The following is a 15,766-nucleotide window of genomic DNA, read 5'->3' as shown; positions in this document are numbered from 1 at the left end:
CACAGGTCCTTTTTTCTACTCCAACAGCTTCCCCCATCATCATTAGTTTTATGTACTAAATTTCTGCATAGAGTTCTTGAGGGAAAAGTTTCCTCTCTTTAAGATGTTTGCAAACCCCTGCACTAGATGTGCTATAGTACTTCTAAGTATAAATAAACTTAAACAACAACAACAACAAAAACACATATCCTGTTGGGCTGTAGTGGCCCAAACCTATAATCCCAACACTTGGGAGGAGGAAGCAGGAGGATCATGAGTTGGAGGCTGGCCCAAGCTACATACTGAGTTCAAAGCCAACCTGGGCTACATAGCAAGACTCACTCAATATCAAAAAATAAGCAAAACACAAACAAAACAACAACCAAAAAGCACACACCTTACATCAAGTTTCCAAGTTTTAACACTGATTATCTTTTTTTTTTGAGTTTTCTTTAAAAACGAAATTCCCTTAAAATATTGAGAGAGTAAACTTTTGACTATTTCAAGGCACATCTATGACAAAACTCATTAAACTGTACAATTTGTGCAATCTATGCAGTTTGTTATATACCCTAATAAAGCTACAAAAGAGTTTGACATACATATCAAATACAAACCTTTAAAAAATGCCATTGATACCAATCTTAGTGACAAGAAGGAACATGCTAATTGACTAGGCCAATTCTTTATGAAGAGCTATCGAGCACCTATTATATATCAAATATAATTCATAATGTGTGTGCCTGTGTGTGTTTGTGTACTTGTACACGGAAAGGAGAAGGGGATGCTAAAGAAAAGACTAAGTCACAAGAACACAAAGGAGTTAAAAATCTAGCAGGAAAGAAGACAAATTTTCAACAAATTGTCAAACAAGTCAAATGACTGAAATATAGAGGAAGACAGCTATCATTATAGACTGTGGTGGTGAGAAAGCTTTCTGAGATTAGTAGGTAGAGGAGGTGAGAACATGAACAAACCCTGCAAAAGTTTCATTAAAGGGCCATGGAGATTGAATCTGATTAAAACGAATGATCTCTATAAGCTCAAGTAACTGGTTAAGTATTATGACTTGATTCTTTAAGCAATAGTGTAGAGCCATGTAGGTCAGGAAAGGGGGACTCTTAAATTCAAACCAGCAAATAAAAACATGAAAAGAATCTGAGAAGATGAATGGCCTTAATAAAACATAGTATTTAAAAAAAAATTAATCAGATGGTGTTTTAAAGAATGGACAAGCGCAGGGAGAAAAACCTAGAGATGAGATACACAGTGAACCATGGTAATTAAGAATGAGGCGGGGAACAATGGGGAAATGATGGCAAAAGTTGAAAGAGAAGAATGTGAGAAATGGCTAGTAAATTAGAGAAAGATATGAAAAAAATGAAAGATGACTGATCTAGATTTATTAAGAAAAAATGGTGTCATTGAAAGAATTTGTAAGTCATTCATTTAGAAGACAAGGAGACAGAAGAAAGGTTGGAACAAAGGTCTGGTTTTAGATGTGCTGAACTTAGGAAAATAGCAGAACATTAAAGAAACAATAGTCATAATTCAGCTGCAAACCTATAAACATCATGAGGTCAAGATTATAATCTTCATCTTAGTGGCAGTAAATGGGCATTATGAATGTGGTTAAACATTCCTGAGGATGAAGTTATTAACATGTGGAAAAACTAAACAGAGACTGTCTATGTTAGAACACAGGATTAAATAGAATATAAAAGGGAAAAAATAGATGGTTTCTACAAGAGTGTTTCAACTTAGAGGCAGCAAATAGTATTGTGAGGTGGCTAAGCATTTCTGAGGATGAAGTTATTAACATATATAGAATCTGTGTATGTCAGAATATAAGATGAAAAAGAAGAGACAGGAAAAGGAAGCCAGGCGTGGTGGCACATGTCATTAATCTCAGCTACTAGAGAGACAGACAGGAGGATTGCCAGCCTAGGCAAAGTTAGCAGGAAACCTTATTTGAAAAGCAAAAATAAAAGCAAAAGGGCTTGGGGCATGGTTCAAGTGGTAGAGCACCTGTCTAGTAAGCACAAGACCCTGAGTTCAAACCCCAGTACCACCAAAAAAAAGATGGGGGGGGGGGTGTTGGGAGCATAGCTCAAGTGGAGGAGTTCTTGGCTAGTATGCAGGAAGCCCTGGGTTTAATACCCAGAACCATCAGAATAAATTAATTGGTTAATTAAAAAAAAAAGAACAAATGCAAGAATAGTGAAATACAGAAAATAAAACGAGAGTAGTTATGTTAAAATTGTGGTCAGAAAAAAAAAGCTATTCAGAAAAAAAAAAGCTATTCAGGAAAAAAAAAGCTATTCATGGAGATAGTGGTGATATTGTTACAGAGGAAGACAATACATAAAAAACAAAACAATAAAACAAACAAAAACCTTCTAAACCACTGAAGATGTTACCAGGGATGATCTAAGCATAAGTTAATTTAATAGAGATCAAGACTAGACCACAAAGAACTCACAAAGGAATGAGTGGTTTAAATTGGAGGTAATTTTTATTCATTTCACAAATGTTTATGGAGTGCCTTTTATCAGGTGCCAGGCATTTTTCTAGGCTCTGGGAATATATACGTGAACAAAACAGAAAAATAAATCTTTACCCTTCATAGAGTATATATTCTAGTGCAGGGAGAGTTAGGAAGCAGAAATAAAGACAGGCAGCAGACACAACCACATTCTGGAGAGGCTTAGAAGGGAACAAGAGAAACTGCATGGCAACCTAAGCCGTCATCCAAGGTCCTAATTCTGAGGGCATTCAGAAAAAGGGCTCCACAGTACATACTATTCTTAGTTGTGCTTGTTTGTTTGTTTGTTTGTTTTTCCCCAGTACTGGGGCTAGAACTCAGAGCCTTCACCTTGAGCCACTCCATCAGCCCTATTTTTGTGAAGGGTTTATCGAGATAGGGTCTCATGAACTATTTGACCAGGGTTGGCTTCGAACTGCAATCCTCCTGATCTCTGCCTTCTGAGTAGCTAGGATTATAGGTGTGAGCCACTAGTGCATGGCCTCCTACTTATTTCTTATAAGCATATATATATATATATATATATATATATATATATATTTTTTTTTTTTTGGTGGCACTGAGGTTCAAACTCAGGGCTTCATACTTGCTGGGCAGGCGCTCTTACCACTTGAGACACTCCACCGGCCCCTAGTTGTTTCTTAGATGCAGAAATTGACCATGGAAAGGAGAAAGCTAGATGAACCACAACTAAGAACAAAAGTTGCACCATACCTGATTTGAGATGCTGGCAACAGCTGCTGCAGGAATATTGGCAATTGTAGATGAAGTGGATATAAGGCTGGCATTTGTGCTTGAAGCTACAGGATTGAGAATTATTAGGAAATATTAAAGATACTATGTAAAAGGCTTGAAGACAATGAAAACAAACTGTCTTAAGTGAACATATCTACAAGGAGATAACATTGGCAAGGGAAATAAATACTTGTTTTGCTTACTGCACACCATATCTCAATTTAGACTTGACTAGAAATAAAACAAAACTTTCTGTTTCATCTTGAGTCTTCAACTCTTTCTACTAAAGTCCTAGAAGGATACAGGTTCAATTCACAGCTCATACTAACCGTACCAATGAAGTCAGAACTAATGCTGCATCTTCCCTAAAAGTTGAATAATGACTCGCCTATAATATGATCTACTGACAATCAGTAGAGCGCTGTGATAGTGTTTAATGTCACATATCCTAACTATGCCTTTCCTCATGTAACATGTTGAGAAACAGAACTAGTTCTCTGAATTCTAAAGTGCTTGGTATTGTTTTCCGGTCTCTACCAAAATAATGGATTATTAATGTGCATCAAAAAAACCACCATTATCTGACATTTAGACTTATATAAAAGTTCACAAAGTACTAAATATATTGTGGTCAGGTAAAAATGTACTTTATAAGCTACTTGACTATCTTAAGACAAGAAATTTTATATCCTTCTATCACACATTCCACCAAGGTTTTACTGTTGTTGTTGGTTTTTGTGGTACTGGGGTTTGAACTCAGGGCCTTATGGTTGTTAGGCAGACCTCTACCACTTGAGCTACATTCCCAGTCCTCTACCAAGGTTTTAACCAAACCCTCAATGTCTAGTAAATACCATAGGGACTTTATTCAGATGGAAAATATAATTAATATTATGAAGCATTAGTTCTGAACTCTTCTTTCTTATCATAAACACACTTAGAGGGGCTGGTAGAGTGGCTCAAGTGGTAGAGCACTTGCCTAGCAAGCATTAAGGCCTTGAATTCAAACCCCAGTCCCACCAAAAAAAAAAAGAAAAGCAATATTTAGACATGGTTTCTATTGCATTCATACATATCCAAAGGGTTCACCATCAAGTAGATCTGACTGACAACCTACCCACTAACATTAGGGAAAAAAGTGCAACAGAAAGTACACTGGTGAGAGGGGAGGAGGGGGAGGGGAAGAGGGGAGGGGAAGAGAGGAATGTTATGCCCTTTCCCAGGTGTGCTCTGCTTAGAAGACAGTCTCAGGGAGATTAAAGTCAGTTACTGCTATTGCTGAAAACCCAGCTTTCTGATAAAGAATCTGGAACAAGAGTAACTTGTTCAGAAACAGGAAACTAATGGTGGGTAATCAAGATGACAAACTGGATCTCCCAATTCTTCATCCAGTGGTTTTCGTCAGTCAGTTGCTATAAAGAGTGATCTGATTTCCTGACAATTCAGGGTGACTTTCTTTTCTATAGTATTCTTTGCCCCAGAGGTATTAAAGGACTCTTATGGGCTTTCTTTCTTGAACACAACAAAATAAGATAGATTTTACAAGATTCCAGATGGTATTTTCTTCCCATCAATATTCACCTTTTTTTTCTACTATGGCTTAATCCATTGTTTCTCCTAAGAAGAAATACCAAAAAATGACAGCATATAGAGTAGATGGATCAGATAAAGGTAGTTTAAAATCATACTTATAGTAAAAAATTTTTGATTAGCTTCCAGATTCTATTACCAATAGATTATCCTAGGCAGGCCTGCAATAAAACACATGGAACAGGTAACTTAAAGTGGGAGAGGAAAGAAAAAGAACTTATTTATCTTATACAGCAAAGTTCAATTCTCAATCAATTTTTCAATTTTCCTTTGTTCCTAGGTCTGGCTTATGCCCCTCTTTCCCCCTATGATCTTTAAAATTTTGTTGGTCTTCTCAATAACTTACTAAGGATTGCAGACTCAATTATATCTGCTCACCATCCACATTTGGTGTGGGGGGGAATATACTCTGACAAAGTTCCTTTAGAAATTTAATAATCTTTAGAACTCCTTCTAAATAGGGCTGGTGGTTTAAAAGAAAAAAAAGAAAGTAGACCTTATAAACAACTGGTCATGTACTCTATTATCCTTCCTAGGAAGCTTAATGACTTGATCAGCTAGTTGATAATTGTCTGAGTTTTTAAAAGTACTATACTATGAATTACAAATTTCTTTCAGCAATAATGGCTCAGGGGATCTTGGCATGCTGATCTAGAAAGCTCAGTAACATTTCTCTCTCCAACTCAACCAAATCATTTCTATGGTATCATCCATCCATGGAATGGCCAGTGAAACAGGTCTACTATGCACATAGAAACTGTTCCAGTCACTGAGGAGTAGAACAGTGAGCAAGAAAAAGTCCCTGATCTCATGGAATTTAAATTCTATTAAGGGAAGTTAATTAATATATTAGTAGTATGTCTAAGGCTTTTGTAACTACCCCTGAACCCAAGTTAAACTCACCTAAAAATCTACATATCCATTGTATGCCCTACTTCATACAGAACTGTACTAAAAGCCAGGAATTTTTTTAAAAATGTATTGATAATCCTGCATATGTATGTATATATATCCTGGTTATAACAAAAACAATATTTAATTGCAATGGAACTGAAGTTGTGGCTCAAGTGATAGACTGCTTGCCTAGCAAGTGCAGCAAGGTCCTGAGTTCAAATCAAAATATCACAAATTAAAAAAAAAACAACCAAAATACAACTTAAAGTTCTAGGTATTGAAAAACAAAACCACCACCACCAAAAAAAAAAAAAAAAAAAAAAAACAACAACACCCACAAAAAACCCATCCCCCAACAACAATCCCCAACAACAATGAAGCAAGGTAACAAAAATATAAATTTAGAGCTCTGGCTGTTATATATGAAAAGGACATGAGCTCCCTAAGTATTAATAGCATGGCCAACTGTTTTCTGATAGTACTCACTCCTGTTTTGGTAGTGAGGCTGCAAAATCATCTTAAGACAGTTTCTAAGAGCTACACCCCCACTAGGTCAACCTAATATAGTCAACATATAGATATATCTTTGATCAGAAGACCATGGATATAGAACGATGAGTGGCATAGTAGACTTAAGTGATACTGTGCCAAAGCTGTAAGGTTAACCCAAGGCTACTGGCACATAACAGCTTATGCAAGAACCAGGTACAGTGGTCCATGCCTATAATCCTGGCACTCTGGAAGTAGAGCAGGAGGATCTGAACTAGAGGCTAGCCTGGGCTATAATATAGTGAATTCAAGGCAAAAAAGCTGTGCAAGATTTAGTTTCATACTAGAAGGTGGAGGCAGGAGGATCAGGAGGTTAAGGGCAGCCAGGGCTACATAGAGATCCTGTCACAACAACAGCAACAAAGTTAGTTTCTAGTTACCTCTCTAATTTTATGACATTACCTACTTCCCCTGCTCACATTAGCTTTCTTTGAGTTACTCAAAACAAGGCAAGTTCTTTATTATTCAGAGACCTTTACAAGATTGTTCTGTCTGAATTGTTCTCCCTATCCCTGTCCCTCTAGCCCTCCTAGCACTATGGCTCCTCCTCAGCATGTCTGTCTGCTTCCTCAGAGAGGTTCTTTCCTGTTTTCAACAATTTTTTTTTTCTTTCAAAGCACTTTTCTAGATCTTATGTACTTATTTTCTGTTTCCCCCACTAGACTGTAACCTCCATGAAGGCAGTATCTTGACTTATTATCTCCAGCACCAAGCAAAGTACCTGACATTTATGAGATAATGTTCAACTGTGGAATTCAGTCTTGCATATTCTAGGTATGCAGGACAAAACCAAAATTTTCTGATAGAGGCTGACAGATTTGGTGGATTCCTAAAACTTACTCTCAGTATGTACACACCTGACAACTCATCCAACTCCCAGCTTCTGGAACCATAGCAGAAACTATGCATGTTTGGTTAAAATGATAGCCTAAGTGGGCCATTCATTCATTTATTTATCAAATATTTATTGAAGGTCTACTAAATGCAAATACTATTCCATGTGCAGGGGTTACCTCAATATACAAAACAAACAAAACTGCCCTCAAGAAGCTTAGTAAATCAAAGTAATAAAAATCTCCTACTGAAGGTTTTTTAAAATTGTTAGAGTAAGATTTACATCAGCAAGGAATGAAGTCTCCTTGGAGAAATAGCTGATTATAGGTCTTATATGGGTGTATAAAGGAGCTTGGAGCAAGTCATCTTGCCAGAATTAAGAAAGACGTGAAAAGTACAAAACAAGTAACAGGCATATGTAAAAAGGTACAAGAGTCAACTAAAGGTGCTCTTAGTGGCCAAACTAAAACAATAAAATAAAGTGGTTCTGGATTACAACTCAAAGTACGAAATAAATATGAGTCCCAAAACAAATGACTGAATAAATAAATGGGGGAGAAGAGACCAATCTCTCATACAGAAGAATTCCAAATAAGTTATGCAGAAACCATACCCTGAAGGAAGGGTAGCATAACTCCTTAAGTGTGGATACAGTGATTTCTAGCCAATGGAAATGGAGGAAAATGAGTAACTTCACAATGGAGAAACCTGACAAATACTACTTCAGCCAGGTGATCAAGATCAACATCAACAGTCATAAAACACATGGATAGTATGTACACTTGACATAATTGATGGAAGCCTTTGGCCATACCACTCTGAACACACCTAATCTCATTCGATCTTGGAAGCTGAGCAGGTTCTGGCCTGGTTAGTACTTGAATGAGAGACATGATGTGATAGAAAAGGCCTTTCTCCTAAAAAAGTCCATATTCCCAGTCTAATCATGAGGAAAATATCAGACAAATTCCAACAGAGGATTATTTTATAATATTCCCGACCAGTACTACTTAAAACTGTCAAGCTAGGAAAGTCTGAGAAACTTCAAAGTTTAGAGGAGCCAAAGAAAACATGACAACTAAATATAAAGTGATATATGAGAAGGGATCGTGGAACAGAAAAAGGAGACCAGGTGAAAACTAAGGAAATGTGAATAAACTATTGTCATGGTTAATAAAAATGTACTAATATTGGTTCATTACTTGTAATAAATGTAACATATTACTGTGAGATGCTAATAAGGGAAATTATGTACAGGGTGTGTGGGGAGATACGTAAGAACTCAGTACTATCTCTCTTCAATTTTTCTGCAAATCTAAACCTATACTAAAAAACAGACTCTAGGGCCGGGGGCATGGCTCAAGTAGTAGAGAGTCTGTTTAGCAAACAGGAGACCCTGAGTTCAAACCCCAGTACTGCTAAAAACAACAACAACAACAAAAAAAAAAAACAAAGAAAACCTCATGATCAAAGAAAGACTATACTATACCAACAATATTAGAGCCCAAAGGTATTCATTAAGTTAGGATTAAGTTAAAGTTCATTTTGAAACTTCTGAAATTAATTTTGTCATTTGAGTATTATCTAATTAAGTAAACCATCTCAACTGAAGAAAATTACCATAAACAGGGCCACGCAGTCACCAAACTCTAGGAAAAGGCTGGTATAGAGAAGTCAGACCTTACCACTACAATGGGACTTAGAGAAAAAAAAAAAAAGAGGTCAGATCAACTTATCCAAGTGATTTTCATTAGCATATAAGGGCAGTCTTTTCTCATTATGGTACCAGTTTATACTAAAGAAAAGTTTTTGCTTAATCAAGTCAAAGTAGAATTTAGTTTTTAAGATAATTTCCCCTAACTTCCTAGGGAAGAAGGATTGCTGTCATTTGCAGAATGCTTGGGGATAGGATGAGTAGATTTTTTTTTTTTTTTGGTAGCACTGGGGTTTAGAACTCAGGGCCTCATGTTTGCTAACACAGGTACTCTACCACTTGAGCCACTCCACCAGGCCGATATGTTGTTTTGACACTTTAAAAAATAACTGATAGATTGCACCTTGGAATGATTGGGTAATTATACAGGAGGAAAGAAACAGCCTTGGATAGCTACTATTCATTATCCATGCTAAAGGAAAGACAAGGTAGGGGAGGGGGTGATGTGAGGAAAGAGAGACTGATAATAGAGAACTCAGATAATTCAAATCCACTAATACACATATTTGATTTTCGCCAATTGTTCTTCTACCATTTTTTTCAGAAAGGCAAAAATCAACAACTTGATGGCTAACTTCTGCCTTAATTTCCATCCTGTGTCAAAGTGCTAATGAATTAATTAACAATAGGTTAACCAGAAAAAAAGAAGAAAAATGAATTTAGATCTTTGTTAATCTAGGTTCTCGAATATGGGAGAGTTGACATTGATACCATGATTTCAATACTGAAATTAAAATATTGAGCTCATGCTCTGGGGTCAGAATGCCCAACTTATATTCTAACTTAATTATTTATTTACTTCTTGCCTTTGGGTAAGTTACTTAGCTTTTCTGTGCCTCAGGTTCCCCATCTGCAAAATGGGGTTGACAATACTTCTTACTGAGCTGTTACAATGATTACCTGAGTGATACCTATTCATTGCTGAGAACAATGTTAAGAGAATTAAGCACTTACTAAATACTATCGGTTATTAATAGAAAATGAGGGAGAACAGTTTAACTGATACAAAGGAAAAAAATGTACTAACAAATAACAAGGAAGAGTAGTGGTTTGTGAAGTTTAAGGGTTCTCTTAAAGAATGAAATGATTCTTCTTATTTTATAATGAAGGATATCTAAGCATAGATATCAGATTCTTCAAATTCAGAATACAACTCTGAAACAGTGTGGTTCTATACCTTGGTAAAGGTAATTAATGTAAGAGAAGAGAACCCATTCTCTTCCTTCATGACCTACATGTAGTCATCAGGGATATACCTACTTAGCATAGACCTGACTACTGCACTGTCTGTGGTTAGAACTAACAGGCCTGTTAAATGAAAGAGCTATTTTATAAAAATGAAAGGAGAGCCAGGCATGGTGGCATGGACCTGTAGTCCCAGCTACTTAGGAGGCTGAGGCAGAAGGATTGTTGAGTTCAACGCTGGCCTAGGTAACATAGCAAGACCTCATTTCCAAAAAAAAAAAAAGATAGACAGTCATACTCTTAGTTTCACTCCCTTGTTCGTTCCTATTTTGGAAAGAAAGAGGGAGAAGACAGTGAAAGAAAGAAGAGAACATTAAAAAAAAAAAAAAAAAAAAAGAGGGAGGACTTGGTAAATAATGGGGTGGCGGTGGGGGGTAAAGTTTGCTCAGACCAAAGTCTGAAGAACAAGGTGACCAGTTCTGTTCTCAGGGGATCAAATAGTTAAAATTGAAAAAACTGTTGGCCTAATTTACATCAAAAATTTTTTTATCACTGAAGTTTGTATTTTAAGAGGACCTCACACTCATCCTGCTAGTGTCCATGTCATAAGAAATAAGACTAAAACACTGGAAGAAACCAGGATAAAGGAGGTAGATGAGAAGCCATATGGACACAACTTCCCAGTTGAACTGTCTGCATTTGAGTCTGAAGGGGAAGCAATTCCGTATTGCCTAATAGTCCTGACACAATTCTAACCTTTTAAAAGGTTAGAAACCTTTACTCTGGAAAGTAAAGTTCTTTAGAGTTTAATGCTATGCTTTTCTTTTTTTTTTGTGTGGTTTTGGGGATTGAACTGAGAGCTTCAATACATGTACGGCAAGCGCTCTACCACCGAGCTGTACCCACAGCCTAATAATGAACTTTTTTTTAAAACAAGGAACTTTTTGAGCAAGAGAAATGCTCTCACCAAGAAGTAGCAAATGGGGATTGGTATGACAAGGCCACAACAGAAAAGCAGCAAACATCTTACATACCACTCTGACAATTCTTATAAGTCAGCGAAGGTCTGTCTCGTGGAATCTTCTGTTCACTTATAGGACAAAATGCCACTGAGAACAGACTAGGGCAAAATCAAAGAGGTTTTCTGGAAACCAACATGCAAAAGAGAACGCTTCAACTATTAATCGGTTCACATTCAAAGCCTAAACTACTTATAGAACTCTTTGGCTCTGGTTTGCCTAACACAAAAAGCATGCACAAATGCAAATATCACCCCTTTCTATTTTAGAAGATAAAGCTCCTGTATTATCCAATTTGGAGACACAGGTAGATTTAAAAACAAACAAAATATCATAGTTAAATAACACACACACAAACCATGCCTATTTACCTTGAATGGGGTAAGAATAATGTGCTGGGCTTGGCTGGCTTGTGGTTAACCCTGTAGTGCAGGTAAGAACACTGTGTTGACTTGGAGATGGAGTCTGAATTAAACCACTTTCAGATTTCATACCTGGCCACAATGCACCTGAATCAGATAAATTGGACCAATTACAAACAATACACTGGGACTGAAGAGCATGGTTATGCTTTCAAATATCAGCCAGTTTAAAATCTAAATCTTAAAACAATAAATTTGCTTGCAAGAGAAAATTACTGATTCTCCCAGCTGTAATACATCACAAGCAAATACAGTCTCAAGAATTAGGAGCTAGGGCCACAGAAACAAAAATTTTAATAAAAACCCTAATAGTGGTATGTATATAAGTTCATTTCAATAGTTGGGGTAACTGACCAGGGTTCAGAAAAAGAGTTACTGACATCAAACTGAAGTATCTGTCGCAAAGAGTGGCTGATGTTAACGTATAGTGATAAATCATTCATCCAAATTGTTGAACTGGGAGTCATTCCACATTAAGTTTAAAATTCACTTACCCACTAAAATGAGTACCAAGTTTTTCTAAAATATATTAAATACTTCTCTGTTTCCTTAAGCTGATTATTTTGTAACCTTTATGTCTTCTGTTTATTTTTATAAATTAAAAATACTATAGGGCTGGAAGAGTAGCTCAAGTGGCAGAATACCTACCTAGGAAGCATGAGGCCCTGAGTTCAAACCCCAGTACAGAAAAAAAAAAAATATATATATATATATATACATGCATATATATGTATCATAGAATATAAAAATATGTAACTTAGAAAAAACAGTCATATATAATCCTATCATCCATAGTTAACTACTATTAATAGTTTGCAGAAGTCACCCAGATTTCTACACACTTACTGACCTTTCTTCTTTTTAATAAAAAATGTGATGTTGCACATACTATCCATAATTTGCTTTTCCACATAATACCTGAGAGACATCTTTCCACATCAGAACATATAAATCTCATACCGATAGACATCACAGCTGTTCACTTTTATTTTTGCCACAATGCTCCAGAGTGACTATCTTTCTAAAATACATTTATATTCTTTCCTGATTTCTTAGCAGAGAGGAAATAGTGAATGTAACTTTAGATCTTCTTAGAATTATTGTTATAAAGATCAATACTATATGCTATGTATATTACAGAGAAAGCTGTAGGGGTATTGTGATATATAGGACATTTGCATATTTGTTTTATGATTTTTAGGTCCCTAGATCCTTTTATTTTTTTTGGTAGGAGTGGGGTTTGAACTCAGGGTTTTGAGCTTGCAAGGCAGGAACTCTACCACTTGAGTCACACCTCCAGAGATGGGGTCTCAAGAACTATTAGCCCAAGTTGGCCTCAAACTGCAATCTTTCCAATATCAGGCTCCCAAAGAGCTAGGATTACATGCATGAGCCACTGGACCAGGCTGATCATTTTGTTTGTTCTCTGTGGTATGTCACTTCCTGACGCTCTCTCATCTCTGATTGTACCTTCCTTTTAATTTGCAATAAACAGGAAATCATAAACAAAGCTTTTGCTTCTGCATGAGAATCTAAGGATATCCCTCGTGAACAAAATACTCATGAGTGCATAGTTTTCGTGATAATTTTAGCTATGCAAGAAGCCTAGGTTTTAAAAAACTGATTGTCTGATTTTTCACTGTGTTCTGAAGAGCGTGCTGGATCAATGTAGTTGAAGTTTATTATTAGGTCCAGTAAGATTTACCAGTCAAACACATTTCAGGTACAGAACCAATATCAAGGCTAAACATGGCTTCAAGCTCACCATTTATTTCACTTATTCCTCTATAGTCAACTAAAGTATGCAGTAAAAAATATCATACTTTGATAATCAGAACCTTTGCTTCATCAGAGTGCAAAGTACCTCAGTGCAACTCACATTTGTCAAATCTGTTGACAAGTAAATCTAAGAACAGAAAAGGAAGATATGAACATCTTTTAACCATGAGACAGGGTGTATAAAAAAAGAAAATGCCATATGCTTTTCTCATCTATTAACCATATGAAACTTATTTGAGGAGACAGAGGAATATTAACATCTCTAGCATGAATTAGGAGGGTCATCCTTTCCACTTAGTTCATGACCATTTAAATATGTGTAGCCTAGGTTAGTCAGCAATAAGGTACTTATGTATAATTTTCAATAATAAAGATACTTGAGAATTTTTTTTAACCTTTATGATGTGAATATAAGCGCATGATTCTTCATGGTTGTGTATCAATTTTTTTGCTAAGTAAATTATCATTTAATTGTTATAATAACTACTAGGTTTATTGTAATCAACGTGATTTCTTTTTTCCAAGTAGGTTTTGACTCTGAGGTATTAGATTTATGAGCATGCTTAGTAACATTATACTAAAGCAATATCTCATTAATAATGATGTATCAAGTGAGATGATTTCTTGCCTTATTATTTAGCATTTATTTAATTAACTTATTCTTTGTTTTTCTAAGACAGTCTCGCTACGTAGTACAAGCTGACCTTGAACTCTTGATCCTCCTACCTCAGCCTCCCAAGTGATAGGATTACAGGTGTATTTTTTAAACTGTAAAATTTCTGTAAGTTGGCCCTTCTTATTATAAGGTCAAAAATTAAGATCCCTCTTATAAAGGTACAAATTGGTACAAATGTCCAAGATAAGCAGGAGAATACCTAGTTTTGAACATTTTGACCAGAAACACAAATATTTAATACAAAACTATTTTATGAGGAATAAAAGACAATAAGAACACTGAATACAAAATCACTATAGTCCTGTTCTTTGACACCAAAAATTTCAGATAGTAGGTAGTATGATCAAATGAGATGACTTTATTCACAGCACTACTGATCACAGCAAACGAGGAAACCAAATTCTGATTTCCTGACTTAGACCACTACTCTATGTCTACAACTACAAAGCTTCTCTAACACTTTGGGTCACTATGTGATCCAGATTGGCCTCAAACTGGTGATCCTCCCGCCTCAGTCTCCCAGGTGCTAGAATTACAGATATGTACCACGGTGCCCAGCTCTCCAGTTCTTTTTAGAACCAAAAGCCTGCTGTGGTGCAAATATTGGTCTTACAATGAGAAAGGAAATCTGTCCCTGAGTATTAAAGCCACATGGTGTGGCTTTACAGAAACATTACAGGTCTAACCCAACTAATCTGATCACTCAATTTATAGTAACTCTTACCAGAATAGTGTATCATTAAAGATTAGTTTACTAGATTAGGAATTGAAGTATATACCAATGACAGAAAAAAAACAAACATGGAACAGCATCTTGGTTTGTTGATTCAACAGCTTATTCAGATGAGCTATTTTATATACTTAGTACCTGAATCTGAGTACTTTTCTTGATTATAAAAGAAGCATATATTATAGAAAATCAGGATGATAAGGAAAAAAAAAATCACATGGTCTCTCCACCAGAAAAAAAATATAGGTAGTTCTCCCTTTTGCACAGGACTATGTTAACTAAAACCTATACACTTTGGAACTCCAACTTTGCTTGCAGTTACTTGGTAACTAAGAACAAATCTTAATGCCTGTGCAGCTAAACTCCACATTTTTTTTCCTTCTAAATTATCTCTAACCTCTTATTACACATTTGTAAAATTACTAAATTGATAGTGCTTTTACTTTTACAGACTGTGTTTTTCAATTAATAATATTCTTCTCTCAAGACCCCAAATATTCCTCAAGAATATAATTTGGGTTTTTTTTTTTTTAATTTTAAGTTAATTTTATTTTTTTATTCATTTATTCATATGTGCATACATTGTTTGGGCCATTTCTCCCCCCTTCAAGAATATAATTTATTATGGCTATAGCTTTCCATTGTATAGATACACTGAAATTTAACAAATACCTTTTTAGTCCATATGTATGTTGTTTCCAATTTTTTTGCTATTATAAAAAATACTGCCAATATCTTGGTTAGTTTTTTTTTTTTTAATCTCTAATCAGTTCCAGAGGATAAATTCCCAGAAGTGAAATCACTCAGGGAAATGGAATCTTTAAGGCTCTTAATACTATCTCCAAAATTTCCATTCTACATTAAAATTCTTTTAAAATAAATCAAAACATAAAGAGCTAAGGGGACAGTAGAGGAGACCCTAAAAATAAATGAGCATCCTTTCCTCATACTTACTCCTTCAGATCACTAGAAGCTAGTCCTCTAATTCCCTTTTCTAGTCCCTATTTCTATATAGCTCTGGAAAGAATATGAAAGTACTTTACTTTTAAAGATTACTCCTAACAGCATTCCTAGATTTCTTCTAGTTCTTTCCCCACCTCTCTTTAACAGAAGGA

The 15,766-nt window shown here is 35.7% G+C and overlaps 1 protein-coding gene across 7 annotated transcripts in view; it reads right to left on the bottom strand.

The window, feature by feature from the left end:
- Eya3 (EYA transcriptional coactivator and phosphatase 3) overlaps positions 1 to 15,766 on the bottom strand; it is a 104,278-nt gene that overhangs the window by 26,633 nt on the left and 61,879 nt on the right. For 5 of the 7 annotated variants that reach the window (XM_074080852.1, XM_074080851.1, XM_074080854.1 and 2 more), the window contains 2 exons: positions 11,416 to 11,553; positions 3,239 to 3,324 (listed from right to left, as the gene is read on the bottom strand). In XM_074080852.1, the coding sequence (XP_073936953.1) occupies positions 3,239 to 3,324; positions 11,416 to 11,553 (224 nt within the window). The remainder of the gene's footprint in view (positions 1 to 3,238; positions 3,325 to 11,415; positions 11,554 to 15,766) is intronic. The other 2 variants (XM_074080853.1, XM_020178701.2) reach the window with 1 other exon arrangement.

This window comes from Castor canadensis, chromosome 7, assembly GCF_047511655.1.
Source record: "Castor canadensis chromosome 7, mCasCan1.hap1v2, whole genome shotgun sequence".
In the NCBI taxonomy this organism is placed as follows: domain Eukaryota; kingdom Metazoa; phylum Chordata; class Mammalia; order Rodentia; family Castoridae; genus Castor; species Castor canadensis.
This window is presented reverse-complemented; position numbering and strand designations above follow the sequence as displayed.